At 54.0% G+C, this 26,200-nt stretch overlaps 3 protein-coding genes across 4 annotated transcripts in view; 1 reads left to right on the forward strand and 2 right to left on the reverse strand.

Annotated features, from left to right (window-relative positions):
• MGAT4B (alpha-1,3-mannosyl-glycoprotein 4-beta-N-acetylglucosaminyltransferase B) overlaps positions 1–5,924 on the forward strand; it is a 10,132-nt gene extending 4,208 nt beyond the window's left edge. The window contains exons 2-15 of one of the 2 annotated variants that reach the window (XM_082622992.1): positions 1,312–1,497; positions 1,583–1,723; positions 1,892–1,944; positions 2,348–2,394; positions 2,720–2,833; positions 3,061–3,136; positions 3,265–3,379; positions 3,744–3,874; positions 4,050–4,157; positions 4,278–4,471; positions 4,889–4,967; positions 5,052–5,139; positions 5,219–5,331; positions 5,437–5,924. In XM_082622992.1, coding sequence (XP_082479118.1) covers positions 1,312–1,497; positions 1,583–1,723; positions 1,892–1,944; positions 2,348–2,394; positions 2,720–2,833; positions 3,061–3,136; positions 3,265–3,379; positions 3,744–3,874; positions 4,050–4,157; positions 4,278–4,471; positions 4,889–4,967; positions 5,052–5,139; positions 5,219–5,331; positions 5,437–5,460 — 1,469 coding nt within the window. In that variant the 3' untranslated portion in view covers positions 5,461–5,924. Of the gene's footprint in view, positions 1–1,311; positions 1,498–1,582; positions 1,724–1,810; positions 1,945–2,347; positions 2,395–2,719; positions 2,834–3,060; positions 3,137–3,264; positions 3,380–3,743; positions 3,875–4,049; positions 4,158–4,277; positions 4,472–4,888; positions 4,968–5,051; positions 5,140–5,218; positions 5,332–5,436 lie in introns of both variants that reach the window. The other variant, XM_082622991.1, reaches the window with a different exon arrangement.
• Positions 5,925–6,904: 980 nt separating this feature from the next.
• LTC4S (leukotriene C4 synthase) lies at positions 6,905–10,267 on the reverse strand. Its single transcript, XM_082623358.1, has 5 exons — positions 9,604–10,267; positions 7,720–7,819; positions 7,544–7,614; positions 7,373–7,454; positions 6,905–7,141 (listed from the first exon to the last, which is right to left on the reverse strand). The coding sequence occupies exons 1-5, from the start codon at positions 9,659–9,661 to the stop codon at positions 7,000–7,002; spliced, it is 453 nt and encodes a 150-aa protein (XP_082479484.1). The 5' UTR covers positions 9,662–10,267; the 3' UTR covers positions 6,905–6,999.
• A 10,168-nt stretch (positions 10,268–20,435) lies between these two features.
• Positions 20,436–26,200, reverse strand: part of MAML1 (mastermind like transcriptional coactivator 1) — a 46,643-nt gene continuing 40,878 nt past the window's right edge. Inside the window, exons 4-5 of the mRNA XM_082620226.1 lie at positions 25,849–25,945; positions 20,436–23,972 (exon numbers count right to left, since the gene is read on the reverse strand). Coding sequence (XP_082476352.1) covers positions 22,993–23,972; positions 25,849–25,945 — 1,077 coding nt within the window. The 3' untranslated portion in view covers positions 20,436–22,992. The remainder of the gene's footprint in view (positions 23,973–25,848; positions 25,946–26,200) is intronic.

Raw genomic sequence — 26,200 nt, forward strand, 5'->3', positions numbered from 1 at the left:
CTTGGAACATAAGAGCTGCCTGAGGGTGAGAGGGGAGATCTGGAAGGCAACTGGGCCGTGAAGGCTACATGGGTTTTCATCAGGCCCAGAAGAGAAAAGGGGATTCCAGTCAGAAGAGACAGCGTGTGTGAAAGCATAGACATCAGAAAAGGAAAAGGAGGTGTGTGTGATGGCAAATAAAGAGGGCAAAAGCCGGATTAGAAGAGGCCTTGAGAGGGCACAGCCTGGCAGGACCTGGCTGCTTCAGCAGCAGATGACGATGCTGTTGGTGTTGTTTATCTCATTCCTGCTCGCTGAGCCCTGCCGGACCAGTGGAGCCAGGTACTTGGCACCCTGGAGATCCCTCTCCACTGTCAGGCAGCCGTACCTCTGTGCTGCTTCTGGCCCATGTGCACCCCTCGTGCCTGCACATGGGGCCCAGTTGGAGGTTCTAACACAGGCCCCCCTGGGGTGGCATGGTCTAGGCCTAGGACAGATCCCCAGAGAAGCAGGCCTCAGGGCACCTAGAGCTCTTGTCCCCTTTCTGCTGCTGACTTGCTGACGGACCCCTGACTAGTTTCGCAACTTCATTTGCTCCTCTGAGCATTGGGGGCTGTAACTGCAACAGTCCCCACCCACCCACCCCTGCCGGACTGTGTGAGATTGCAAATCCAGAGCTGGTGCCTAAGTGTAGAAAGACAACCATGAGAACAGTGACAAATGGGTGCCTGGGGCTCAGTACTACTTGCAGGATACGGGGGAGAGTCCAGGGAGGTTTTCTGTCCCCATGGGGCCTTGGGGATGGGGCTGCCTGTGATCTCTGTGAACGGGGATGGGAAGCAAAGTGCAGAGGCTGAAAGAAGGAACAGGGGAAGGTTGGCCTCAATGCTAAGAGCTCCTTGAGGAAGGTCTGGGTCCTTGTGCCCTGGGTGGGACCTTGGGTGCCCTACTTCCTGGAAGGAGGAGATGCTGCAAGGAGAAGCAAGAGGGGGCTTTGGGAGGAGAGGGGAGGGGATGGAGAGGATTCAGTCTGAGCCTTTTCAGCCTCAGCTTAGGTTTGTCTCGCCTGGGGCTGGAAGTGGTCCTGCAGCCCTTCCACTTCAGATGTCTCCTCAATGCAGAAAATAAAGGGAGAGCACTGGAGAGGGCTAACTCCCCCAGTGGAGGCTTTTCTTCCCCAAGTGTGAGTGTCACTGTGACTTCAGTGACCCTTATGTAACCCCATGTGGCTCACATTTGGCAGACATATGAACAGATGTGTAGGCTAACACTCAAGCAGCAGTACCTCAGCTCTAGGCTGCCCCCTGGTGACAGCCTGTGCACCACCCACAGGCGATGTGGTGGACGTGTACCAGCGGGAGTTTCTGGCGCTGCGTGACCGGTTGCATGCAGCTGAGCAGGAGAGCCTCAAGCGCTCCAAGGAGCTCAACCTGGTGCTGGACGAGATCAAGAGGGCCGTGTCGGAGAGACAAGCGCTGCGAGATGGAGACAGCAATCGCACCTGGGGCCGCCTAACCGGTGAGCGCAGGAGCGGGCAGTGGCAGGGGATGCGAGGCCGATGGCGGACCGCGTTGTCTGACCTGTCCCTTCCCGACCCACCCAGAGGATCCACGCCTGAAGCCGTGGAACGTCTCGCACAAGCACGTGCTGCACCTACCCACTGTCTTCCACCACCTGCCACACCTGCTAGCCAAGGAAAGCAGCCTGCAGCCCGCCGTGCGCGTGGGCCAGGGCCGCACCGGAGGTAGGGGCGGGGCCCGGGAGGGGCGAGTGGCGGGTGGTGGGACGACCCCCACGCAGTGCCCAGTACCAACCCTCCGCGTCCCTGCAGTGTCAGTGGTGATGGGCATCCCCAGCGTGCGGCGCGAGGTGCACTCGTACCTGACTGACACGCTGCACTCGCTCATCTCAGAGCTCAGCCCACAGGAGAAAGAGGACTCGGTCATCGTGGTGCTGATCGCTGAGGCAAGTGGGCTAGGGCACGGGTCGAGGGGACATTCAGAGGAAGACACACGGCACAAAATAACAAGGAGAATGAAAACAGCAACATTTTGGAGGAAAAAAACTCTCAGAAGTTCAATCGTCAGTTTCACTCACAAACTTAACAAGATAAAGTTAAAAGGAAAGACATTTTAGCGCCCCCTCGTGGAGATGCCAGTTATAGTCTGTCCCACCCCTTGGACCGAGGTATCTAAAAGGGCTTTTTCTGAGGCACCTGTGGCCCCCAGGCCCAGCCTTACTTAGCCTTCAGGATGGTGGGCTCACTCCTTCCACGTGGGAGAGAAGGCTGTGTCCTTCCCTCAGCCCTTTCTTCCAGGCCATTTGGGCTGGCAGCCTGGCTCATGGAGGGCACTTGGTCTCCCCACAGACTGACCCACAGTATACCTCGCTGGTGACGGAGAATATCAAGGCCTTGTGAGTACTGACAGCCCGACAAGGCTGGTGGAGGGAGAACCCTTCGCGGGGTGTTGGGCAGACAGGTGCCGGCTGTGCACCACCCCCCCAGCAAGATGTGCCATCCCTCTGTGGGAAAGGGTGCTTCTCCTCTTGGCTGAAAGGGGGTGGGCATGTAGAGGTGACCCAACCCCTCTGGAGCCTCAGTGCCTCAGTAGGATGGGTGTGGTGTCAGGGGATGTCTGCCTCGTGGGCCTTAAGAAAAGGACAGGGTCTAGCTAGCTCAGCGCTGTCCCTGCTCCAGTCCCTGGAGGGTGCACACTCACTGGGCCTTCTTGTCCCCCAGGTTCCCTACAGAGATCCATTCTGGGCTCCTAGAGATCATCTCCCCTTCTCCCCACTTCTACCCTGACTTCTCCCGCCTCCGAGAGTCCTTTGGGGACCCCAAGGAGAGAGTCAGGTACTAGCACTACCCACTTCCCTGTGCCCCCAGCAACCTGCCCACCTGTGCTAAGAACCTAGTCTGTGGGTGTATGAGTCCTGGGCACTTCCCTGCAGTACCTCCATTGTCCCATTGGAGGACTCCTGCATGGGGGGGGGTCTCCTACCCACTCAGTGGCCTCTGTGGTAGCCACATTGGAGGTGGAGGGGGTCTGAGCTCTTGAGGCCCCTGCCCCCGGCCCACAGGTGGAGGACCAAACAGAACCTTGATTACTGCTTCCTCATGATGTATGCACAGTCCAAAGGCATTTACTACGTGCAGGTGAGCACTGAGACCCTGCTCTGTCCCTTTTCCCCCTGGACCCTGGATGGGCCCGGGTGGCAAGCCCTGCCCTGCCCCTGTGCCCATCCTGAGTCCCGGCCCCCTTCTACCTACCCATCACTGTGCAGCTGGAGGATGACATCATAGCCAAGCCCAACTACCTGAGCACCATGAAGAACTTCGCACTCCAGCAGCCCTCGGAGGACTGGATGATCCTGGAGTTCTCCCAGCTGGGCTTCATTGGTGTGCCACCCCCCTCCCTGCCCCACTGACCTGACCAAAATATCTCCATCCAGCCCACTTCTGCCTCTGTCATCATCTCTCAGCCCCACGCCCTGTTCCGAGCCCGAGTACCATGCAGTGTCGTGCTCTGAGCCTTTGCCTGGAGTGCCCACTGCGGCCCCACCTGGCCTGTTCCTGCCTGCCCTCTGCATCGGGATGTTTGGGCTCACCATCCCATCTGCCCTCTTGTTACCTGCACCTGCCTGCAGCCAGCCAGAGGTTTTGCTGTGGGACCCTTCCCAGTGTCCCCCACAGGGACTAAGAGGAAGTAGGGCAGGGCAGAGCTGCCTACTCAGCACCCCTCTCCCTCCAATCCCACCCCCAGGGAAGATGTTCAAGTCACTGGACTTGAGCGTCATTGTGGAGTTCATCCTCATGTTCTACCGGGACAAGCCCATCGACTGGCTCCTGGACCATATTCTGTGGGTGAAGGTCTGCAATCCTGAGAAGGATGCGGTGAGCAGAGCCTGCGCAGAGGCGGGAGGGGGCGGTGGAGCAAGCAGCCTCCAGTAGGGACGGTGTCGGTGACCATGCACCTGACAGGAGGAGACCGCGCTGCCGGCTGGAGGAGTTTCTGTCTTCAGGGGTAGAGTTGAGCTGAGCCCTAGCGTGTGTCACTCTCCCTCCACAGAAGCACTGTGACCGGCAGAAGGCCAACCTGCGGATCCGCTTCAAGCCATCCCTCTTCCAGCACGTGGGCACGCACTCCTCACTGGCGGGCAAGATCCAGAAACTGAAGGTGGGCAGTGCCACACTCAAGCCTAGTTGAGTATAGCAGAGCCTGGGCTGAGGTTGGACAAGCAGGTAGCACGGCAGGTCCAGGGCCCACCCTAGCACCGTTGTCCCTCCTCCACTGCAGGACAAGGACTTTGGGAAGCAGGCAGTGCGGAAGGAGCATGTGAACCCGCCAGCGGAAGTGAGCACGAGCCTCAAGACATACCAACGCTTCACCCTGGAGAAGGCCTACCTGCGCGAGGGCTTCTTCTGGGCCTTCACGCCCGCTGCGGGGGACTTCATCCGCTTCCGCTTCTTCCAGCCACTGCGACTGGAGCGGTCAGTGCCAGCGCCCACAGGTCCACCTTGGGGGAGGGGCAGGGTGGCCGCCAGAGTAGAGGCCTCACCACAAATGTCTGGACCTGCAGATTTCCCTCTGTGACCCCCGCAAATTCCTTAACCTTATGAAGTTTTCTTATCTGAAAAGTAGGGCTCAGAACAGTAGCCACTTTGTAAAGACTAAGTCCAGCAGTGCCCACAGGAGCTCAGTGACATTGCCCATCACCATTGTCCTTACAAGTAAGGCCCTGGTTGCCTCGCGCAGTCCAACGGCGGCCCCGGGTGGTGCCTAGCCTCACGCAGTACCTCAGGGCCCACCTACTGCACTCCTGGTCCAGGCCTGGCCCTTCTCTGCTGGGTAGTGTGCCTGGGCAGTGCCCAAACCCCGCAGCAGCTCACAGGCCTGTCTGGCCACAGGTTCTTCTTCCGAAGTGGGAACATTGAGCACCCAGAGGACAAGCTCTTCAACACATCCGTGGAGGTGCTGCCCTTTGATGTGAGTGTAGTAGCAGGTGGGTGTGCGCTGAGGCCCCTGCCCCCTCCACAGCCACTGGCTTCAGCCCCTTGATCTGGTCCCCAGAACCCCCAGTCAGACAAGGAGGCCCTGCAGGAGGGCCGTTCAGCCACTCTCCAGTACCCTCGGAGCTCTGATGGCTACCTCCAGATCGGTGAGTGAGGGGCAGTCAGGTGGAGGCGGGGGGACAGGCAGGAGTCTTGGGGCCACCTCTCATCGCTGCCCTCCCCCAGGCTCTTTCTACAAGGGTGTGGCACAGGGAGAAGTGGACCCAGCCTTTGGCCCCCTGGAAGCACTGCGCCTCTCCATCCAGACAGACTCGCCGGTGTGGGTCATCCTGAGTGAGGTGATACAGGGCAGGGCTGGGTGCAGGGAACGGGGAGCTCTACCAAATAGCTAGACCAGGGCTGCTCTCTGAGACCCCAGCTGACGCTGAGCCCGGCTCTTCCAGATCTTCCTGAAAAAGGCTGACTAAGCCAAGGGCTTCTGAGGGTGCGTTTTGGCTGGCCCTGAAGCCCACGAGACCCGGGATGTCGTCGCCGCTGCCCCCGGAGGGCCAGGCGCGGCCACCCCAGTCTGAGGGGTTCTGCCTGGCGCCCCACTCCACTGGCCTGGGGTGGCCGCTGGCCCGGAGGCCCCAGGAACTGGTGCTGCCCCGCCCGCCGGCCGCGGGGAAGAGGCAGGAGGCCCCCACACTGTGCCTGAGGCCGGTCCGCGCCGCCCGGAACCGTTCGCACCCGGGCCCCCTTGAGCCAGGCCTTTACAGAAGAGCCTTTTCCTGGCGCCCGCCGTCTCCGCGCGAACACTGGAATGCGTATACTATTTTATGTGCTGTGTTTTTTATTCTTGGATACATTTGATTCTTTTCACGTTAAGTCCACATATACTTCTATAAGAGCGCTCCTTGTAATAAAGGGTTAATGAAGTGTGTGCCTCACAGGTGAGGGCTCCGAGCTCACAGCCGGGCGCCTAGCCGCCCAGCGATACCACCCGGCGCCCCCGCCCTCCACGCAGTCCCGCAGGACCTCGCGCGCATTCTCTGGGAGGGTCCCGGCCGCCGGGTCGGTAACTCGCTGATGGAGCTAGTGCGGACTCTGGGTCCACGCCCCCAAACCGCCCCCACTTCCGTGATAACCCTCCTCGGAGCGCGCCCCCTAGCGCCCGTCATCCCTCCCCAAGTACCTGCAGCCGCCTCTCACCAAAGGCATCCCCCCACCTCCTCGTCCCATTCCTTCGTTGGTCTCAGCCCCGCCTTTTCCACCGTCTCCAAGGCCCTGCTCCTGTCCGCAGTCTGTGACTCATCTTAGGGTCTCCCATCCATCTCAGGGCCTTTGTTTTTGCCCTACTTTGAAAGCTTCTCTCCTCTGCCTGCTCAGCTAAAAGTCACCTTTTTAGGGACTCTTCCTGGCCAGCAGGCCTTCCCCGGATCTGGTCCCCCGAGACACTAGGCCGTTTACTGGAGCGCGCCTCTTAAAACTACATTGATTACGTTCATCGTCGTCGTCCTCCGCGGGCCGCAACAGGTTGCCCTGAACACGACTGTTCTAGATGCCGGTAACCGAGTACCGACCCCAAAAAAGTCCCTCGTGTCGGCTGTGAAGTCCAGGGTATGAGGAATAGGGCGGCCGAGGGTCAGTGGAGAGGCAGGCCTCATAGGAGGGGGACAGGCGAGGAAAGCGCCGACCGCAGGGAGGAGGAGCCGTGGGGTGAGCCCCGGCGGGAAAGGATGTGTGACTAGCAGCGTCTGGGAGCAGGGCGGGAGAGGACCGGACCCAGGGCCCGATCGAGCCCCTGCCCGGGAGAGGCCTCTTTCCTTCCGCAGCCCGACAGACTGCTGCGGCCTGAAGCTAGGCCCCTCCAAGCTCTACAACCCGCAGTGCGCGACCCACTCCAACCCAGAGAGTGCACTCGAGATCACGCTTTATTGAGAGACTGGGATGGGGGCGAGCACCCTCCCCCGTCCTCCAGGAGGGTCCGTCTGAACTCCAGCTCCGCCCACCCGGCGTCCTCCGTCTCAGGCCTTCTGCAGCAGTTTCTGGAACTGGCCGAGGAGCGCGGCGCGCAGCACGGCCGGGAGGAAGTGGGCGAGTAGGCCAAGCGCCGCCAGCACAACGAGAAGCCAGAGCGCGCGCGCGCTCACGTACAGCGGGACCAGCCTGCGGGCAGTGCTCAGCGGGGGCGGGGCGGGGGCAATGGCCCCACCCCAACCCTACGGCCCGCCTCCACCAGGGCCCGCCCACCTGCCCCCAAAAGGGAACCGCCTCCAACCAGTCTCCTGGTCCCGCCCGCCATCCGCTTGCCGCCTCTGCCGTCAAGACCCTGCCCACAAGCCAAGCCACCTTTCCCCGCCCCGGTGGGCCTCCCGGAAACCCCGCCCCGGTTCTCACCTTTGCTGCGCAGATCTCGCGTAGCCCTGAAAGTAGCGGAGGCGCGCGAACAGGTATACCAGGCCACACAGCGCTGCCGCACCTGGGAAAGGGGAGGACGGGGTGGGGTGAGCCCGCTGACGCGGGGGCCCCCGGGGCTCTAGTGCGTGCGCCCCTGCCCCGCTCTCAGACCTTCGTGAAAGAAGATGCCGGCGACCCAGAGCGTGGCGAGGAACAGCGGGAAATACTCGCTGCAGTTCACTCTGCGGTGGGGGAGGAGCGGCATGAGGGCGCCGGCCTGGGGCCTCCGAGCCTGACCGCCCGGGGCTGCCTAGCTCCCTGCCCCGCGCCCTCCCACCGCGCCTCACTGGGCTCGGTAGATGCGCTCGAACTCCGGCGGGCCGGTGGTGAGCGGCGGAGACACGCGGAAGGCCCTGCGCGCCGAGATCACCTGCAGCGAGAAGTAGGCTGGGGGAGGAGGTGTTGCCGGAGTCAGATCTGGCACCCACACTCCCGGCCCCGCCTCCAGGCTGGCCGCGCATCTTTTCTTTTCCCAGCTCCACCCCCTGCTCGGCACGACTCCCCTTTAAAAGCCCGACCAAGGGGACCGCCGGCCCCTGCTCTTCGAGCTTGCCCTGTGTCCACGACACTCAGTGGGGAGGGCAGGGTGCCGGCCTGGGGCTCTAAGAGGCCCTGTCCAGCCCAGTGAGTGTAGGGGAAGGGGATGACACGTCACAGGACACCTGCCCGCAGAAGGACTTTGCTCCTGAATCATTTCACTTGCAAAACACAGACAAATGTCCACCTCCCACCCTCTAGGCCTGGACTTTGGCCCAGGTCCCTGGAATGGGAGTGCCACCTGAGGGCAGAGTTGGCAGCATCCTTCCAGGTTCAGAGGAGCACACACCCTGTGGCCAACCGTCCCTGCTCCGCCACCCACAGAGCTCACCAGGAGGGGCCTCCCGACCAAGCCTGGGTCGCTGTGCCTCCACACTGTGGTGTGGGTTCCTGCCTCAGTTTCTCTGTTCAGGCTCCGCCTCAATCTGACAGACACCCTCTCCTCTGCCCCCGGGCGGTAACGTCTGGGACTCCTCTCGTCCAACCCCAAGCCACCAGGGCTCTGCCCTTCTCCCTTCCAACATGGGTGGGTACAGAGGGTGGGCTGGCCCTTGAGGGTCTGAGTGCCCAGGAGCCCTTCTCTTCGCCTGAGGCCAGGTGCCCACCACACAAACAGTCCCAGTACTGGGTGTCTCCAGCTATCTTCCTGCAAGTCCCATGGCCCTGGTGCCCTTGGTGCCAGGCCCTCTGCAGACATATCCCAACCTGAGTGCACTGTGGATACCAAGGGTGGCCTTGCCAGCACAGGGTACATGAGAAAGGGCTGAGGGCCAAGCTTGCTGGTATGGCGGGAGATCAAGTCAGCCGGTCTGCTCAGCCACTGCAGGGCCCCTGCGCCAGGCTGTGTCTTGTCCTAGCCCACACAGTGTGAGGCAATGGTGTCCCCCCAAAGCCAGAATATCTATCCCAGGAATGTGTCTCTAGGGCTGGTCTGAGAAGGGCACCAAGCAGGCACCTTTGGGGGCCAAAAAGCAGGTTTCAACCCTGTCTAGCTCCACATGGTTCCAGCATAGAGAGGGTGACTTTGAAGGCAGGGCCAGGGGATGGGGCCCTCCCACTGGGACACCCCAGAGAGGGGACCGCTGGGGAGGGCAGGGACCAGCTGGAGTAGGGCTGCATCAAGCCCATGGCTGTCCCGCTTCTGTACTCACCATCAGAACACCCATTCATCCTGGCACCCTGCCCCCTTGCTCAGGTCCTAGAGCCCAACATAGCTGGATGCCCCACCTGCTCCCTGAAAGCCCCTGCCCTCCTCCAGGGTTCTTTATGCTGGCTGAGGGGCCACCCTCCAACCCCAAGCCAGGCAGCCCACATGCCTCCTACCTCAGTTGTTCCTCGGGGGCCTTTTTCCATTTCGCTGCCCATCCCCTAGGTTGGGTACCTCTCAGCCTTGGTCCCTGCCCAGGGTTTCACAGTTTGCCCTGCAGACACCCTTCCAGGGCTCCCCCCTCCCCGCTTGGGGAAAGTGCAAGCCCCTCAGCCCTCTGGTGGGGGCCAGAAGAGCTTTCATACCAGGAGTCTGGGCTGTCCCTCACCTGGGCCTGGACCCCCAGCACCTCCCCAGTGCCTGGAGGGCAGAAGGCAGACCGCAGGGGTCTGAGGCCCACCCACTGCCAGAGCAGAAGCCAGCCCACCTTGCAGCAGGACTCCCAGTAGGGTGACGGTGGCCAGAAGAGCCACTTCGTCCTTCATGGTGCCGGTGGTCGGGCCAGGCTGGCCTGTGGGAGGGCAAGCTGTGAGGCTCTTATCACCCTTGTCGGCCGCTCAGAGGTTGGCCCAGGAGAGGAAGAGTGGCCCGCTCTCCCCGCCCCTTCTCAGGGGAGGGGGTTGGGGAAGGGGGCGTGACCATGGCCTGAGAGAGCTGGGGAGCCTGGTCAGGCTGAGCAAGAGGAAACCAGGGCCAGGGCTTCCCCAGTGTTAAGAATCCGCCCGCCAATGCGGAGGACACGGGATCAATCACTGGTCCGGGAAGATCCCACGTGCCGCGAAGCAACTAAGCCCGCGCACCACAACTACTGAGCCTGCGCTCTAGAGCCCGTGCTCTGCAACAAGACAAGCCACCACAATAAGAAGCCCGCACATCCCCACTCGCCGCAACTAGAGAAAGCCCCCACACAACAACGAAGATCCAATGCAGCCAAAAATAAATAAATAAAACAAATAAAATTTTTTTTTAAAGGGGAACCGGGGCCAGATGGAGCCTGGGCAGGAGAGAGCAGCCGCTTGGGGACAGCCCAGCCACATCCTCCCAGTCCTTTTGTCCCTTCTATGCCTAGCCTTGTTCTGGCAGAACCCATTGTCCACGTAGGCTTGCTCCAGCTGTCATGCGATCCTAGTGTCCCCCAAGGCCCCACATCCTCAGCAGGTCCCAGCTGGCCCTCCAGACCTCCTCTTGTCCTGGGTCTGGTGTCAGGCTCCTACTTGAACCACCCACTGCCACCACTTCCCAAATATCACCAAGTCCCACTCATTCTCAAATCCACCCCCAGTGCTACCTTCCAAGCCCCACCCTGCCCCAGTCATCTCTCACCTGGCCACAGGTCATGGGCTCCTCCCAGGTTCCTGGCCCTGACTCCCTGCTGATCCATACATAGCCACTCACCTGTTTCCCACTCCCCAACTGGGGCTGTTTTGTAACATGCGACTCTGACTGCAGGGTAGTCCAGGCACCCAGCCCACACTGGGCACAGCCGCGTCCTTGCTCCCTTCCAGGAAACCTGATGCCCACCAGTCTTGCAGCTGCCTGGGCTCCATGTGCTCAGGCCATCCCAAGGGCCACTTGGCTGGCCTGGCAGGGTGGGTGAGCCCACTGGGATGGGTGAAACTACTGCCCCCGGGGCCTCTGACCCTGGAACAGTCACCTGCCATTTCTGCCTGCCCAGCATCCCTCCTTCCTGAGGCCCCAACCCTAACTACACTCAGGTTCTGTGACCTCGATAGAGCTGCCTCCCACCCCTCCCAGGCCTGCGGGATGGACATGTGAGCCAAAACTGACTGTGTGAGCCAAGGCTGACTCAGGATGGTGAGACACAGTTCTGGAAACTTCCTTAGAACGTTGGGAAAGGGAATTCAGAATGGGGAGGGAGATTACTGAGGGCCACTTATGGCCACTCCCCATCCTGAGGAAGATGGAGCCAACGTAGGGCTAGGTTGTGAGGATAGAGGTGGCTTATATCCTGAAGCCCTGGGGCCACGTTGCCTGGAACAACACCCTGGCCATTCAGCCTTTCCGTTTTGTAAGATGGTCATTTCTCCTTTTTGCTCAAGCTGGTTTGAAGTGGGTTTTGGTTAGCAGTGGCAGAGTCCAGATTGGTACACAAGCACAGGCAGAAGCAAGCAAGCACAGACCATGCTGTGGGAGGCACAGAGCAACGAGGTCCTCGGGGCAACCGCTGCTGCACTGGGTGGTGGGCCACCATAATGCCCCGGCTCCCTTCTGCCTGGTCACTCTGGGGAGTCTCCACACATCAGGCTCATATGACCTTGGGAGCGCCGTCCTTGCCGCGCACCTGGCCTCCTTCTTTGCTGCCCCCAAGCCTGGGTTCCAGCCTGAAGGCTTTGCTGGCTGTTAGGCTCCCCAAGAATCCCTTTTAGCCTCTCATCACCTGGCCAAAGCCCAATGAATTCCCTTTGTCCATCGTTGCCCCCAGGGAACCAGCTGGGTGTGCTGGGGGCTCCTCAAGAGCAGGGCTGGGTCTCCAAGTCTGTACCCTGCTTTGGACAGGTCTTGCCTTAGCAGTAGTAGGTGTTCAGTGATGTGGAACTGACTGACAGATGCTCGTAAACAGAGAAAGAAGTGCCAGGGATTGGATGTCAGACACGTCCTCCAGCCCTCTCTCTGCCCGCTCAGCCTTTTAAGACCACTGCTCTGGTCTCCCCTCCAGCCCCAGCCAGGCCCGCCTGAAGGGTGGGACACATGGTCCGCGGGTGGGCTGTGTGCCAGTGTGTTTGCATGAAACTTTTTTGTAATAGATTTATTTATTTTATTTATTTATTTATTTATTTTTTGGCTGCGTTGGGTCTTCCGTTGCTGTGTGCGGGCTTTCTCTAGTTCCAGTGAGCAGGGGCAACTCCTCGTTGCGGTGTCGGGGCTTCTCATTGCAGTGGCTTCTTTTGTTGTGGAGCACAGGCTCTAGGCGCACAGGCTTCAGTAGCTGTGGCACACGGGCTTTAGTAGTTGTGGCTCTCAGGCTCTAGAGCATGGGCTCAGTAGTTGTGGCGCACAGGCTTAGTTGCTCCGTGGCATGTGGGATCTTCCCGGACCAGGGCTCGAACCTGTGTCCCCTGCATTGGTAGGCGGATTCTTAACCACTGCGCCACCAGAGAAGTCCCCCATACTGTTTTTATGGACTCCAGGATTACATGTTGTGTTCAGCTGTCAAGAGTCTTCAGTCTCCTTCAGTCTGGAAGAGTTCATGAGTTCATGGATCTTTCTTGGTCTTTCATGATCATAGGTCAGTTATTTTGTAGATATCTACCTATTTGGGTTTATCCAAAGTTTCCACAGATTATAATTGATGATACTCTTTGGGCAGGAATGCCAGAGAAGTGGTGTCCTTCGAGCACCATCCGTGATGTCAGTCTGTCCCATACCTGCTGATATACCTGTGCTTTTAACATGGTGTCTGCTGGTTTCTATACCGTAAAGTGAGAACTGCAAGAACTCTCGGCCCACCCTCCCTGGACAAACCCCTCACACTAAGAGGCTTTGCCCAAACTCAGCCTAAGGCTGCACACATCCCTGGGATGACCCAGCCCCCTTGAGTGTCAGGAAAACTCAAGGCTGACACAAGAATTTACCATTTGTTCCAGCCAACACCTGAAGCTAGGCTCTTGACCTCCCTGTTCTTAGAGCGTTTATTTAAAAACCCTACAATTGTTAAGAACTTCTTCTTTCTCTTTAAGATGTATTTGTTATCTCCTACAACCCAGGAGTGTCCTTCTCAAGGAGCTGAAAATCATCCCCTTGAAAAGTCATCATGAGTTAGGCTGGGGCCTCTGTCTTCCAATCTCTGAGGGAGGAGAGAAATCTAACTTCAGTAGTGCCAGTTAGCAGACAAGGATGGCCTAATCACTTTGACACTGGCCAACCCTCTTACCGGCTTTTTGTAATCTTTCACTTCCTGTACTCTCCTGGAGTCCCCACTCTGTTACCTCCCTTACCTAATGTCTGACTGTTTATCTTTGACAAAAGTGACTTTTTTCCCACATTGAATTAAGTATCTTTGTAGGGCCACAATTTGAGATTGTGTAAAGAATTCTGTTTCTTCTCAAACTTTCACCCCCAATTGTTTTTTTTTTTTTAAAGAAGATGTTGGGGGTAGGAGTTTATTAATTTAATTTATTTATTTTTGCTGTGTTGTGTCTTCGTTTCTGTGCGAGGGCTTTCTCTAGTTGTGGCAAGCGGGGGCCACTCTTCATCGCGGTGCGCGGGTCTCTCACTATGGCGGCCTCTTGTTGCGGAGCACAGGCTCCAGACGTTCAGGCTCAGTAGCTGTGGCTCACGGGCCTAGTTGCTCCGCGGCATGTGGGATCCTCCCAGACCAGGGCTCGAACCCGTGTCCCCTGCATTAGCAGGCAGATTCCCAACCACCGCGCCACCAGGGAAGCCCTCACCCCCTAATTTTAACAAGTATTGGTGCTTCTTGCCTGAATCACTTATTATTTATTATTAGATGATTGCCAAATGGTGATTTTCTAATTCCATCGTTTTCACCTTTATTACTAAGAAAGAGTTTTCCCTTCTTCTCCACTTAATTACTTATCTGAATCATTGTGGATTCATATTCTTAAATTAAAAATAAATTCTTAGTTTACTTAATGGGTTATAATTCTTTATTGCCATTATTTATTTTGATGTACCTATTGTCCCAGATTTGGCTAGTGGGTACACCTTTGAACTGGCTTCTGTATCCTTTTTACATGTCCCCAGCTTCCTTTGAGCATTTCCTTCTTTTCTATCACAACAAGATTCTCAGAGTGCATCTAAGTACTTTCCTTATTCCAGCTCTGGAATCAGTCATTCCTCCAAGGATAAGAAGACCTGTTCTTTTTAGTGGACAATGGTATTTAGAAACCAAGATCTGGGCCCAGGTGTGCTCACTGCTACTCTGGTCTCATTGCTTCTATGCCTCCTCAGGAGAAAAAACTGGGAAAGAGATGTATGTATACACATACACACATACATACAGGTTGTGTGTATGTATGTATATATATAAATATATATAGTGTGTATATGTATATACACACTATATATAGAGATAGATACATATATTTTCATATATCTCTATGTACATTAAAAACCATGAGTTTGCACTAAGTTTTAGTTTTAAATCTAAAACCACAGGATTCATTCTATCCCTCCTCCTTTCCATATTTATAACCCTGTCTTTCTCTAACAGTGAAAAATCTGGCTCCCATTATCCACAATGTTATTTACTTACTTGCACAGGCAAGAGTTCCAGAATTGCTAACTTATGCCTCCAGAAACCTACAAGCTAGAGTTGCGTATTTGTTTAGCTTTCCCTTTGTCTTCAGCCTGAGGGTATGTAGTCCAAATGTTATACATTTGAAAAACTGGTTCATGTGTTTGTCATCCTTGTTGACTTTATTCTCTTTTATTTGTGAATGTAAAACATTCACAAGTTTCCAAAAATCGGCTCAGAGAAGCATCTCTGCTTCCATCCCATTTCTTCAGTCTTTCCATTCCATCCCCACCCGCACTCCTAGTAACTATCCCTTCAGTTTCTGGCTTATCTTCCCTTTTTTTCTCTTTGCACAAATGAGCAGACACATGCAAATTTTCTTATTTCCTCTTTTTTCTTAAACAAAAGGTAACATACTAGATACGCTCTGCTGCACTTTGCTTTCTTTCCTAACGAAAGAGATCTTCCTAATTCTTTCTTACCGCTGCAGGCAACCCCATCGTGGGGAGGTCCTGGAGTTTATCCAAAGATCCTGCTGCATGGGCAGTTAGGGTGATTCCAATATTTCACAATTATAGATGAAGCTTCAGTGAATACTTAGTTGTATTTTTTTTAATATAATGATTTTAGAAAATTTAATTTTTATGAATAGCTAATACATTCACTTGAATAAAATATAAAAATACAAAACCAGCTATCTTTCTAAAATGAAATTATATCAATACTGATTTAAACATCATAGGCAGTAAGACTTTTTGAGGACGTTCACCAAAATTCTCTACCTGGCAGTTTTCTTCTCTATTTTTTTTGGCCACGCCGCATGTGGGATCCTAGTTCCCCGACCAAGGATTGAACCCACGTCCCCTGTATCGGAAGCTCAGAGTCTTTTTTTTTTTTTAATTTATTTTTTGGCTGTGTTGGGTCTTCGTTGCTGAGCGCAGGCTTTCTCCAGTTGCGGCGAGCCGGGGCTATTCTTCGCTGCGGTGCGTGGACTTCTCATTGCGGTGGCTTCTCTTGTTGCAGAGCACAGGCTCTAGATGCATGGACTTCAGTAGTTGTGACGTATGGGCTCAGTATTTGTGGCTCACAGACTCTAGGGTGCAGGCTCAATAGTTGTGGCACACGGGCTTAGTTGCTCCGCGGCATGTGGGATCTTCCCGGACCAGGGCTCGAACCTATGTCCCCTGCATTGGCAGGTGGATTCTTAACCACTGCGCCATCAGGGACGTCCGAAGCGCAGAGTCTTAACCACTGGACTGCCAAGGAAGTCCCTACCTGGCAGTTTAAAGAGAGCTTAAAATCAGTTAGAAGGAAAAATCCCACAACACTGAAAATGCTCATTTTGCAGAAGCCCCATGCACATGCTGAGAGGCCACGGTGCTGGGAAATAGCTGTTCTCATTCCTGTAGGCTCTTCTAGAGGCTGAAGGAGGGTGGGCTTTCAATTGACCTGTTTTGGGCTGCAAAAGCCTTTGAAACGCTGTTAAATCTACCCTCAACAAAAACATACTTAAACGTAAAACCTTCCATTTTTATGGATTGAGTTCCTCAGAAACAGGATTTGTGTGCGAGGAGTTTCTTGGGAATTGGGCCTGGAAACATCAGCTGTAAAAGACAGGAGGAGAGTAGGGCAGGTCACAGGGAGTGTTGAGCTGTGATGTGGTTGCAGCCAAGCTTCAGCTCGCCCCAGAGAGGGCCCTGGAGCTGGGAAGTCCTTCAGAGTGGCTCCAAATTGGGGGAAGCAGGTTGGGCCTGTGCACCCCGCCACAGGGACCAGGCATTGCATGCGGGCGGCCCTGGGTCGGAGTTGTAAACTGGGGCCAGACAGCTCCCTTGCCAAGGTGATTCCCAGGGAAGGGATCCTGCTGCCATGTACCCATGGTAGCACTGCTGTGGAGAGGGTCCCTTGGTCCAAAGCAACATAAGATGTATTCTGTACCGGCAGGTCAAACACTCTGATCCCTTGGATAGCAGTGCTGGTCCCCACTCACCTGCAGGACAGGCAAAGCCACACCCGGACTTTGTGTCCATTCCAGGAGATGTGAATAGCTGGTGCCAAGAACATAAACAACAAAGACATAGGAACTGTCACAGACCGGGGATACGAAGGAGACTTGACAACTCACTGCAGTGTGATTCTGGATAGGATCCTGGACCAGAAAACGGGCATATGAGACATCTGGTGAAATTTGGATAAGATCTCTCCATTTGGGTCTTCCCTGAGCCTACGAGCCACAACTACTGAAGCCCGTGCGCCTAGAGCCCGTGCTCTGCAATGACAGAAGCCACTGCAATGAGAAGCCCGCGCACCACAACGAAGAGTAGCCCCCGCTCACCTCAACTAGAGAAAGCCCGCGTGCAGCAACGAAGACCCAACGCAAAAATAAATAAATTAAAAAAAAATTTGTCCATTAGTTAACAGTCTTTGTTTCAATATTAATTTCCTTTTTTTTACTAATTGTACTGTTGCTATAAAAGATGTTAACATATGGGGAAGCTGGGTGAAGGTATATAAGCATTCTTTGTACTATTTTATTTTATTTTTTAACTTAAAAAATATTTATTTGGTTGCATTGGGTCTTAGTTGCGGCAGGCAGGCTCCTTAGTTGTGGCAAGTGAACTCTTAGTTGTGGCATGTGGGATCTAGTTCCCGGACCAGGGATCAAACCTGGGCCCCCTGCATTGGGAGTGTGGAGTCTTAACCACTGTGCCACCAGGAAAGTCCCTCTATGTACTATTTTTTTTTTTTGCGGTATGCAGGCCTCTCACTGTTGTGGCCTCTCCCGTTGCGGAGCACAGGCTCCGGATGCGCAGGCCCAGCGGCCATGGCTCACGGGCCCAGCCGCTCCGCGGCATATGGGATCCTCCCAGACCGGGGCACGAACCCGTATCCCCTGCATCGGCAGGCGGACTCTCAACCACTGCGCCACCAGGGAGGCCCCCTCTATGTACTATTAAAAAAAAAAAACTTTATTGAGGTATATAATTTATATATCATAACATTCACCCAATTAAAATGTACAGTTCAATGACTTTTAGTAAATTAACCCAGTTGTGCAAGCATCATGATAATCTGATTTTAGAACATTTTCATCTCCCCCATAAGATCCCAGCCCCAGGCCACCACTGATCTGTTTTCTGGATGTTTCATATAAAGGGAATATACAATATGTGGTCTTTCGTGTCTGCCACAACTTCACATAATGTGAAGCACTCCCCTCAGCTGCGTCAAGTGGAGCTAGACCCTTCACAACTTACTAAGGATATGTAACTCCAGCTTTCTTCCCCCGTAACCTTGAAAAATTCTGCTTTCCAGATACAAAGACAAATGGAGCCTTCTGCTTGGACTCCCGGCGCCGACCACCTAACAGCCCCGGAATGCACGGTGTGCCTGTCCGGCCAGGACCCGCCGTGTCCCTTGCAGCAGGACTCTTCCCACCCAGCCCCACTAGACAGGAGAGGGAATCCTGAACCCCCTCACCCCACCCTCGGGCAGCGGTTGTATTTGTTGCCATATCTGTTTTTGCAGCAGGTATCTTTTTCTCAGACTCCTTCCTACCTTTTTCTTGCACAGGTTACCTCTCTCTGAGTTCGCATTCCAGGACGTTGATATCGAGGTGGAGCCGTGTGGATCTCACTTCGAGTGAGGGTCTGAAGCTATGTTTTCCGACTTCCATGAACTGGTCTGCAGGTACTGACTAGGGTCTGCAGCCCAGCTTACTGCAACCATTCAGAAGGCAAAGTATCTTTGACACGGAAGCAAAGCCTATCTGAAAAGTGGCAAGTGCATCACCAGCTTTCCAGTAAGGCAAATTGATCCCATGTGCAGAAGAGACCTGTTTCCAAGACATCACCTACCATTCTTTGTGTTGGTCCCAGAGTACCTGGAACTTTTAGTTGACTAGCCTTGGACCAAGTTCACAGGCAACCACCATTTTGCATCTTTCAACACCTTTACCACTTCCACGTTGCCACTTCCACACCCTCATCAGCTGACTGGCCTTAAGGTTGACTAACTGATAAAGCTGCTAATGATGGCAGGAGCAGTCCAAGCCCAGGGATGAACGCGGGACCCCATCTTACCTTCAGCATCTCCTTGGGCTGGGCTGGCAGAGGCCCCAGAGTAGCACAGGCCTGCACTGCGGATGCTGCAGTGCTGGGCTCACCTGGCAGAGGGGCAAGGGCCCACTCTCCTACTGTACGCAACATATGTCCCTCGTGCTTTTAACTGAACATGTGTTGAGCATCTGTTGATTTGACTTTCTCAGCGTTCCTCCCCTCCTGTTAACAGCACCCTCTTCCTTTGGGGAATTTCCTCTCCCATTCCATGTGGCCGTGAACTGCTCTTCCCCAGAGCTCTGGCCGGCTCCCTTCCAGTACTCGGCCTCAGTTAGGTGTCTCCTTAGAGGGGCCTATTCTGCCCACCACATCTAAAGTCTCTCAGGCCTCCCCTCCCCCACGGCAGCCCCTACGTTGTGCACTGCTTTAGTTTCTTCCTGACACCATTTTGAAACCATCTGTCACCTGTTTATGACATCCCCTTCACATGAGACTGAAGGTGCACAGAGCAGGGCCCTGCTCTCCTATACTGCTGCTACTTTCCCTGCTCCTAACACAATGCCTGGACATAGTGGGTGCTCTATGAACATGAGCTGAGGGAGCTGTGACTCAAGGAGCCTGCCTCGGTCACCACGAGTCTGGCTTGTAACTCTCGACAGACTCGGGAAGGTGGCCGGGCAGCAGAGACTGGAACTGCCTGACCCTTGGCACTCCTGAGGCCTGGCTTGTTCAACACCTCCTCTGATTCTGGGAATTAGCTGGTAACCTGAAATACAGACTGGGGGCAGGGAAGGTTCAGGGCTTTAGTAGCCGGTTTTTCTGCTGGGCCCAACAAAAGCAGCACTCCAAGTCGCAGTGCTGAAAACCTTCCTAAATATTTAAAGTAACTATACTGTATCTCATCAAGAGGAAGTACTGCACTTCACTTCACCAATCCCCTCCGACAGCTCTTTAGATTCCCCTCGTTTTCTGCAGTTTTAAGTAGTGGTACTAGGAACTCCACTGTGCTATATATAAGCTTTGTCTGCACTCAGAATTATTTTCAAGGATGGCTTCTCAGAATTGGAATGTCTGGGGTGGACAGACGGCACGAATACTTTAAGGCGCTTGCTGCCTTTCTCAAAATGTCTTCCCACAGAAAAGTTGTACAGCAGCCTGCCTCATCCCACTGCAGTCAGCACTGAGGATGACTGAGGTGACCGACAAGCAGAAGCATCTCCCTCTGGTTCTGTTTTGTACTTCCTTCACCACTCATGAAAGTGAGCCCCCCACCCCACACCAAACCACACACACATTCTGTGCATTCTCAGCCAAGACTTAACGAGTCTTGTGTTCTTCCCTTTACTGTGTCTTATATACATGCTGTTAGGCTGCATTAGAGTAATTAAACCTTTTAATTCCATCACATGACAGGCTTCCTCCCTGAAGGCTGCTCTTTCCTGCCCTTCTAAGAGCTCCAGCTTCTCTAGGTCTGACCCGCTTCCAGCCTATGGCTGAGGTGAGAGGTCACTGAGAAGACTTGCCTTCCAGGCTCCCGGTGTGGCTTCTGTCATCATTTGATGCCCCGTCACAGTGTGACGCTGACAGGAGTGGGGGGGGGGTGAGCATGCCAGAGCACATACTTTCTTACAATAAAAAAGAAAATGAAACAAGACCTAGAGAACTGCACTGACGGCAAACCTAAGGGTTTAAGTAAAACATCTGAACTGCTAAGGGTCTAAAGTATCCCTTAAGTCCAACTTCCCTCACATTAGACGTTAAGGGCATGGATGAGGTCTAGAGAGGGGAGAGACCGGTGGCCCTGGGCAACGTCAGTGCTAATTTCCTATGTATCACCAAAAAACAAACCAAACACCCCCACCACCAATGTGCATTAAGAAAGCAGCTAAATCACAAAAGGAAGTCAACTACCAAGCAAAGCAGCTGTGTACTGGTCCATCTCCTGCCTGTGGCACAGCCATGTGAAGTGAAATACATGGGCAGTTTCCATACTAGCAAAATACTTTTATTATTTTATAATGATAAAACAGGAAAGTAAAGATTTCTTTTTGGTGTATACCAGAGTTAAGGGAAGTAGAAGAATAAGGGAATTAATAGGACTTTTATGTACTTTGAGGACAGTAAAAAGTTAACAATACCAACTGTTTGACATAAAACTTATAGCCCCCGAAACACATATATAAAGGATCATAGTTTTAAAATCTATAAAAGTAAAAAATATACAGTCAGAAGCTCTAACGCTTATTCCATCTTTAATATAAAATTGTAAACATTTATTTACACAAAGCAAGTGTGTATAACAAAAGTCCAAGCACCCTTTTCTTTTGAGTCATGGCTCCTGGAAGATGGGGATTTGCACTGAAGTGGAGTTGTCTCCTTCCCTGACTACCCAAAAACCAGATTCATAAATAAAGCCACAGGCAGCTCCCTGGGGGGACTCCAAGCATCACATTTTATTGCTCTGACACTGCAGCAAGTGAGAAGCCTGCTGTCTGTCTAGGTGGCCCCAGGACTAAGGCAGGGGCAGCCCTCCCCACAAGGGGGAGGCAGGGGCGCGAGCGCCCGGGGATAGAGGTGAGCAGCAGCCAGAGGGAGACCAGGAGAGGAACAAGGACCCACCACCAGCCTTCCGCCCACTATTTTTGGTAGAAAACCCGCTGAAGTCACCCTCTTCCCCTGCAGATCGGGGAACTCACTCAGAGGGTGGAGACTTCACTGGCTTTAGGATTCCTTCCCTTCTTGGAGAGTTATACTCAGTAACTGGGGAGGGCAGGGAGGGTGTTTAAAGGGGAAGTGGCCCAAACACCACCCATGGTGGCACACGGCTATCGAAGAAGAAGATCTGAGGGTCCAAGTACCCCCATGAAAGGCACTGCTGGTACGAAATAACGACCAATGTGTGTACAACGCTTTGTCCCCTCAAAGCCACTCAAGCCGGTGGTGTGAGTACTTTCCGTGGCTCAGTTCCTTACATATGATACTCCTTGAGTTATCCATTTTGAGGCTCCAGGGAAATAAAACTGGGGCTGTGGTTTCGCCAGAGACCACTCTGCATATACGCCACCCTTTTCAGTGTCCTCTTTTCTCTCCGACACCCCGTTTAAAAGGTCTCACCTTGTGCTCACCATGTTGCTTTTGTTACATCGAAGTGCTCCGTCTTCGTTTCCCACAAACAGCCCACAGGTTGTTGCGGACTCTTAGCTTAGTCAAGACCTAAAAAGTCACAGACCTTAAGAGAGAAATCCACTCGAGTCTTTAGAAAGGATGTGTTAGTGTTACAAAGCAATTCTCTTTAAAAAGTGCAAGTCACCTGACGAGGGAGTGGCGGAAGTCGTACAACAAAGTGGATCCTTCCTCTGGGCCCGGCCCGCGTCCTCCCTGCCAAGCAGGGCACACCTAGTTTTCTCCTTCCCACAAACCTTTGCTTTCTGGGGAGGGGACACCCAGCTCCTTACTATGCTAGGCTTCCCTAGGGAATTCTAGTGACTCTTTCTTTTCCTCTCCAATCCAGTAAATCAGTGGCTTAAGGAGTTTTTCCATCTGGGCTGGAGAGAGAAAGAAGGGGAGGCAGAAAGAAAGGTTATGGGGAATGAAGACAGGGTGCAGGAAAGACATCTGTTCATAACTCAACCACGATCACCTTCCTAACACATTAAATGTGAGTTTTCGGAGAAACTGCAAAAGGAGAAACAACAAAAGAGGACACAGGAATCCCAATTATTTCATTTCAGCATTTGGCCCGGGGGCCGCTTGGGGTCTTGCTACCAACACACGGGAGGAAGGGATTCCTCAGCCCACGTCCTCCTAAATGCCAGCCTGGAAGAACAGCATTCTGGGAGAAGGAGGAGCTGCTGGAAAGACCAGATCTCTGTCCCTAACTCTGCTTTCTCATGGCATCCTGTTGTTCCTTTTTGGCACATGCAGTCACAGCCTGCACTTACGGAAATGATTTTCCAGTGAGCCTCCCTTTGCCCTGAAAGCTGACAAAGAGCAGGAATAAAAAAGGCTCTTAATCAAAAGGAAATCCTAAGTTTCCAATGCCACTTATCAATTTAAACCACCACCTACCCTAATCTGTTTTAAAACCTTAAAAAAAATTTAAAATCTTTTCTATGCTACAAATTGCAAATAGTTCTGCTATAAAGTTTCAACAACAATTTGTCCCAAAATTGGGGCAAGTGGAGAAATCTTGGATTAAGTCAACATGATAGCACAGATTTTTATAAGCCTGACATCGTGGGGTTTCACTGTTGGTTTTTTGGTCATTTGGATAGAAAACCACCTGCAGAACCCTGTCCTGCTGTCCCAACACCGGATAACGACGCCAGCAGATGGGGTGGGGCCAGCCCAACATACCACAACTGCTGGCTGGGAGCCCTGGGCCCCACAGAGCCTGGGAGGACCAGGCCTCAGCCCCATGGCTCTAGCTCTACCTGCCCAGCTCCCCGGGCTGTGGGCTTTTGGTCCAAAGTAGTTGTTCTTGAATTTGAGAAGAAAAATATAGGCTGTATGAACACTGAAAACACCACAAATCCTCCTGTTACTGAGGCCCTAGAAGGTCGTCCAAATCATTCATCCACTCCTCCGAAGTCCTGTTCTTCAGCAGGGAGTCGATAAGGTCGGCATCTCCAGCCATGCTGGCCAGCCCGCTGCTACCTGGCTGCCCACTGTAGGCAAAGGGCAGTTCTTGGCCTGCGGTCCGCACAGGGTAGGCTTGGGCGCAGTGTAGCCCTGCCCGGCCGCCCACTGTTGGGGCGGGGCTCTGGCTGAAGGCCCCCAGCTCAGGCCCAGCTGGGCTCAGGCCCGGCAAGGCCTGCTGTGGGGCTCCCTGGGGAGGTGCTGGGGCAGGGGCACTGGTCCTCTGCTGTGTGCTCACAGGGGGCAGCATGGACCCCGCTGCAGCTGCTGAGCTCATGGGGGCCATAGGCCTGCTGGGCATCGCCTGGGAGAACTGCGGGCTGGACATTTTCAGGTGGGCCTGCTGCATGTGGAAACTGGAAGCTGCAGTGAAGGGGCTTACGGAGTTGTTCCCTGGGGTTTGGCCACTCAGGTTCGGCATTCCCTGATGTTGCCATGTGGAATTCTGGCCTCCCATGGTTGCCGATACCCTTGGGACCTGTGGCTTAGTTAAACCAGAGTTCAGGGTCCCCTTATTGTGCTGTTGGGAGATACCCGAGTTCCCCAGAGAGTTCTGCCCATAGGCAGCTGAAACCGAGGTGTTCGGGCCCACACCGGTCTGCCGTGGAATGTGGGCATGTCCATTGGTGACCTGTGGCGGGGGCTGGGCAACTCTCTGGGTCATACCAGAAGCCATGCCATAGAGGCTGCCCTGTGGCATGCTTTGCGAGCCAGTGAACTGAGCCACACCCCGGTCCTGCTGGCCTGAGCTTGAAGGGAGAGAGGAAACCGAAGTGTGTCCAGGGCCCATTGGCATCAGATTCCCGGCCTGAGGGAACACTCGAGGACAGCTGGAGTTAGACGGGCCCAAGTTGTTCATGCCAGGCATGGCAGAAGAGGACCCTAGAAGACAGAGAAAATTCTGTCAACTAAGCTAGCATTTCTTCACCACCACTATGGAGATACCTCCAAGACCCAAGCTGCAGCTGCTATCCTACAGGCCTGAAAGGCAAAATCAGAACACCAGATAGATACCTCATGATCAGTGGAACCTCAAAGAGAGCCCTGGGGGCAAAGGTTTCCCACAGGGTGGAATGGAGGCCGGTCTGGAGCAAAAACGAGATTAAGACAGGCACAGAGGAAGGGGCAAACGCTATGGCTAGGATGTGGGGAGAGTGTCCAGAGATAAAGGGAAGAGATGGTTCCGGCCGGATTCAGAAGAGCCGCAGCCACCATAGGAGGGGACAGGGCTGCAAAGCCAAAGGGTAACTGGACTGTGACTCTGGTTTAGACCTAACTCGGCAGGGACTGTCAGGATCACTTAGATGAGGCCCACACAGTGTGGCACTGCAGGGTGGTGAAGGGAGGAAGGAGTCTGGACTGAAATCAGAAGATATTTACTGAGCACCTGCTCTGTGGTGGGTTCTGGGCTGGGGAGACAGCACGGAATGGGACAGAGAGGTCCTGTCCTCAGGGAACTTGCTATTTGGGACTCTGTCTTAAGCAGTGGATGCATGGTGACAGCCCTGACTGAGATGTATTTTTGTGGGTAGGTGAGCGATTGTTCAGGGGTTGGCCATAACTGAGTACACTTTGTTTCTCCTCTTCCTCTCTCCATCAGCACCTAACTAAAAACTGAGTTGAAAAAAGGGAAATGCTGAAACAGTCCACTTCTCTCCCACTGACAGCCCACAACAACATCAGATGGGATGAAGGCAGGAAAGCTGGCCAAGACCCAGGCTTCTGAGATGCCCACAGACTTCAACCCCTGGTCCCTGTTAGCACAAGCATAAAACCCCACTTAAGGGCTTCCCTGGTGGCGCAGTGGTTGAGAGTCCGCCTGCCGATGCAGGGGACGTGGGTTCGTGCCCCGGTCCGGGAGGATCCCACATGCCGCGGAGCGGCTGGGCCCGTGAGCCACGGCCGCTGAGCCTGCGCGTCCGGAGCCTGTGCTCCGCAGTGGGAGAGGCCACAACAGTGAGAGGCCCGCGTACCGCAAAAAAAAACCCCAAAAACCAAGAAACAACCCCACTTAAGTCTCCTCTGGAATGCACAGCTGTGGTCAACTTCTCTGGGACACTTTATAACGAGAATCACTGACCAAGAGAAGCACAGGTTTCGAAGATATTCCAAGAGCTAGAAAGGCAGGTATGGCCTAGATTTTACTGCATCTGTCAACTGAAATCTCTCTAAATTTCTGGAGCAACAGCCTGAGCAATGGCGGTCAGGTTCCCTCACGTATCTGAGACATGACAGCTGAGACCTCAGAATGCTTCCTGCCCCTTTCTGGTCAACTGTCTGCTGCTGATACTGCCATCCGTGACACCAATATGAGCAGACAGGAAGAAAGAAAAGAAGCAAAAGGCCATAGAAGTGCATTAAGTCTCTCCTTATCTGGAAAATAGGAGAAGGTCATTTTTTGAACAGACACATAATGCTAGAAGCAAAGAACTTTCTTAAGAATTACAGAAACCACTTCCTATTGATAAGATATCTTCCAACTACAGATGATTTTGCCTCAAAAGATTATACAGCCAGGGACCCAGCCAAAGCACTTAGCCAAAGTAGTCTGCCTCTACGACTTTCTTCTGACCTGTAGGGTAACCGGAACGCTAGGTTCCTTATGCAGAATGGAGTTACAGCAGCATATACATCCATTTAGCATCTATAGCATAAAGCTGGGCAGAGAGCAGGAACTCAGCATGAGTGGAACAGACTACCTGCTCTGTCCAGTGCCTGCCTTCCCCTGCCCCACTCCACTGCCTCAGACACTCCTCACCTGTGAACTGTCCAACCTGTTGTGGGAAGGTGCTCTGTGTTGGGTCTTGGTACTGGGGTGGCGGGCGGGTCAGATGGCGCTGAAACTGTTGCTTCTCCTAGAAAATGCCAAGAACAACAGAAAATTACAAGACCCAAATAAAACAAAAACAAAGCGATTAGAGAAAAGTAAACTGTCCAAGTTTGTTACTCAGAGGGACTCCTATGGAGATAATGCTCGTAATCTCATTTGGGGGGCTCTTAATAAATTGTAGTAGGAGACAGAAGGATGGGGCAATGATTTAAAAAAAAAAAAAAAGGTGATGCATCAATTAAAAGAAAAAAGAATGGCAGACCAGGGAAATGCAAATCAA

The sequence above is a fragment of the Mesoplodon mirus genome, assembly GCF_964341445.2.
Source record: "Mesoplodon mirus genome assembly, chromosome: 5".
Lineage (NCBI taxonomy): Eukaryota > Metazoa > Chordata > Mammalia > Artiodactyla > Ziphiidae > Mesoplodon > Mesoplodon mirus.

Coding starts and splice junctions, on each gene's coding strand:
- LTC4S (XM_082623358.1), bottom strand. CDS start 9,661: ATGAAGGACGAAGTGGCTCTTCTGGCCACCGTCACCCTACTGGGAGTC. Junction 7,820..9,603: donor ACTGGGAGTCCTGCTGCAAG/GTGGGCTGGCTT, acceptor CTCCTCCCCCAG/CCTACTTCTCGCTGCAGGTG. Junction 7,142..7,372: donor GCGAGATCTGCGCAGCAAAG/GTGAGAACCGGG, acceptor CACTGCCCGCAG/GCTGGTCCCGCTGTACGTGA.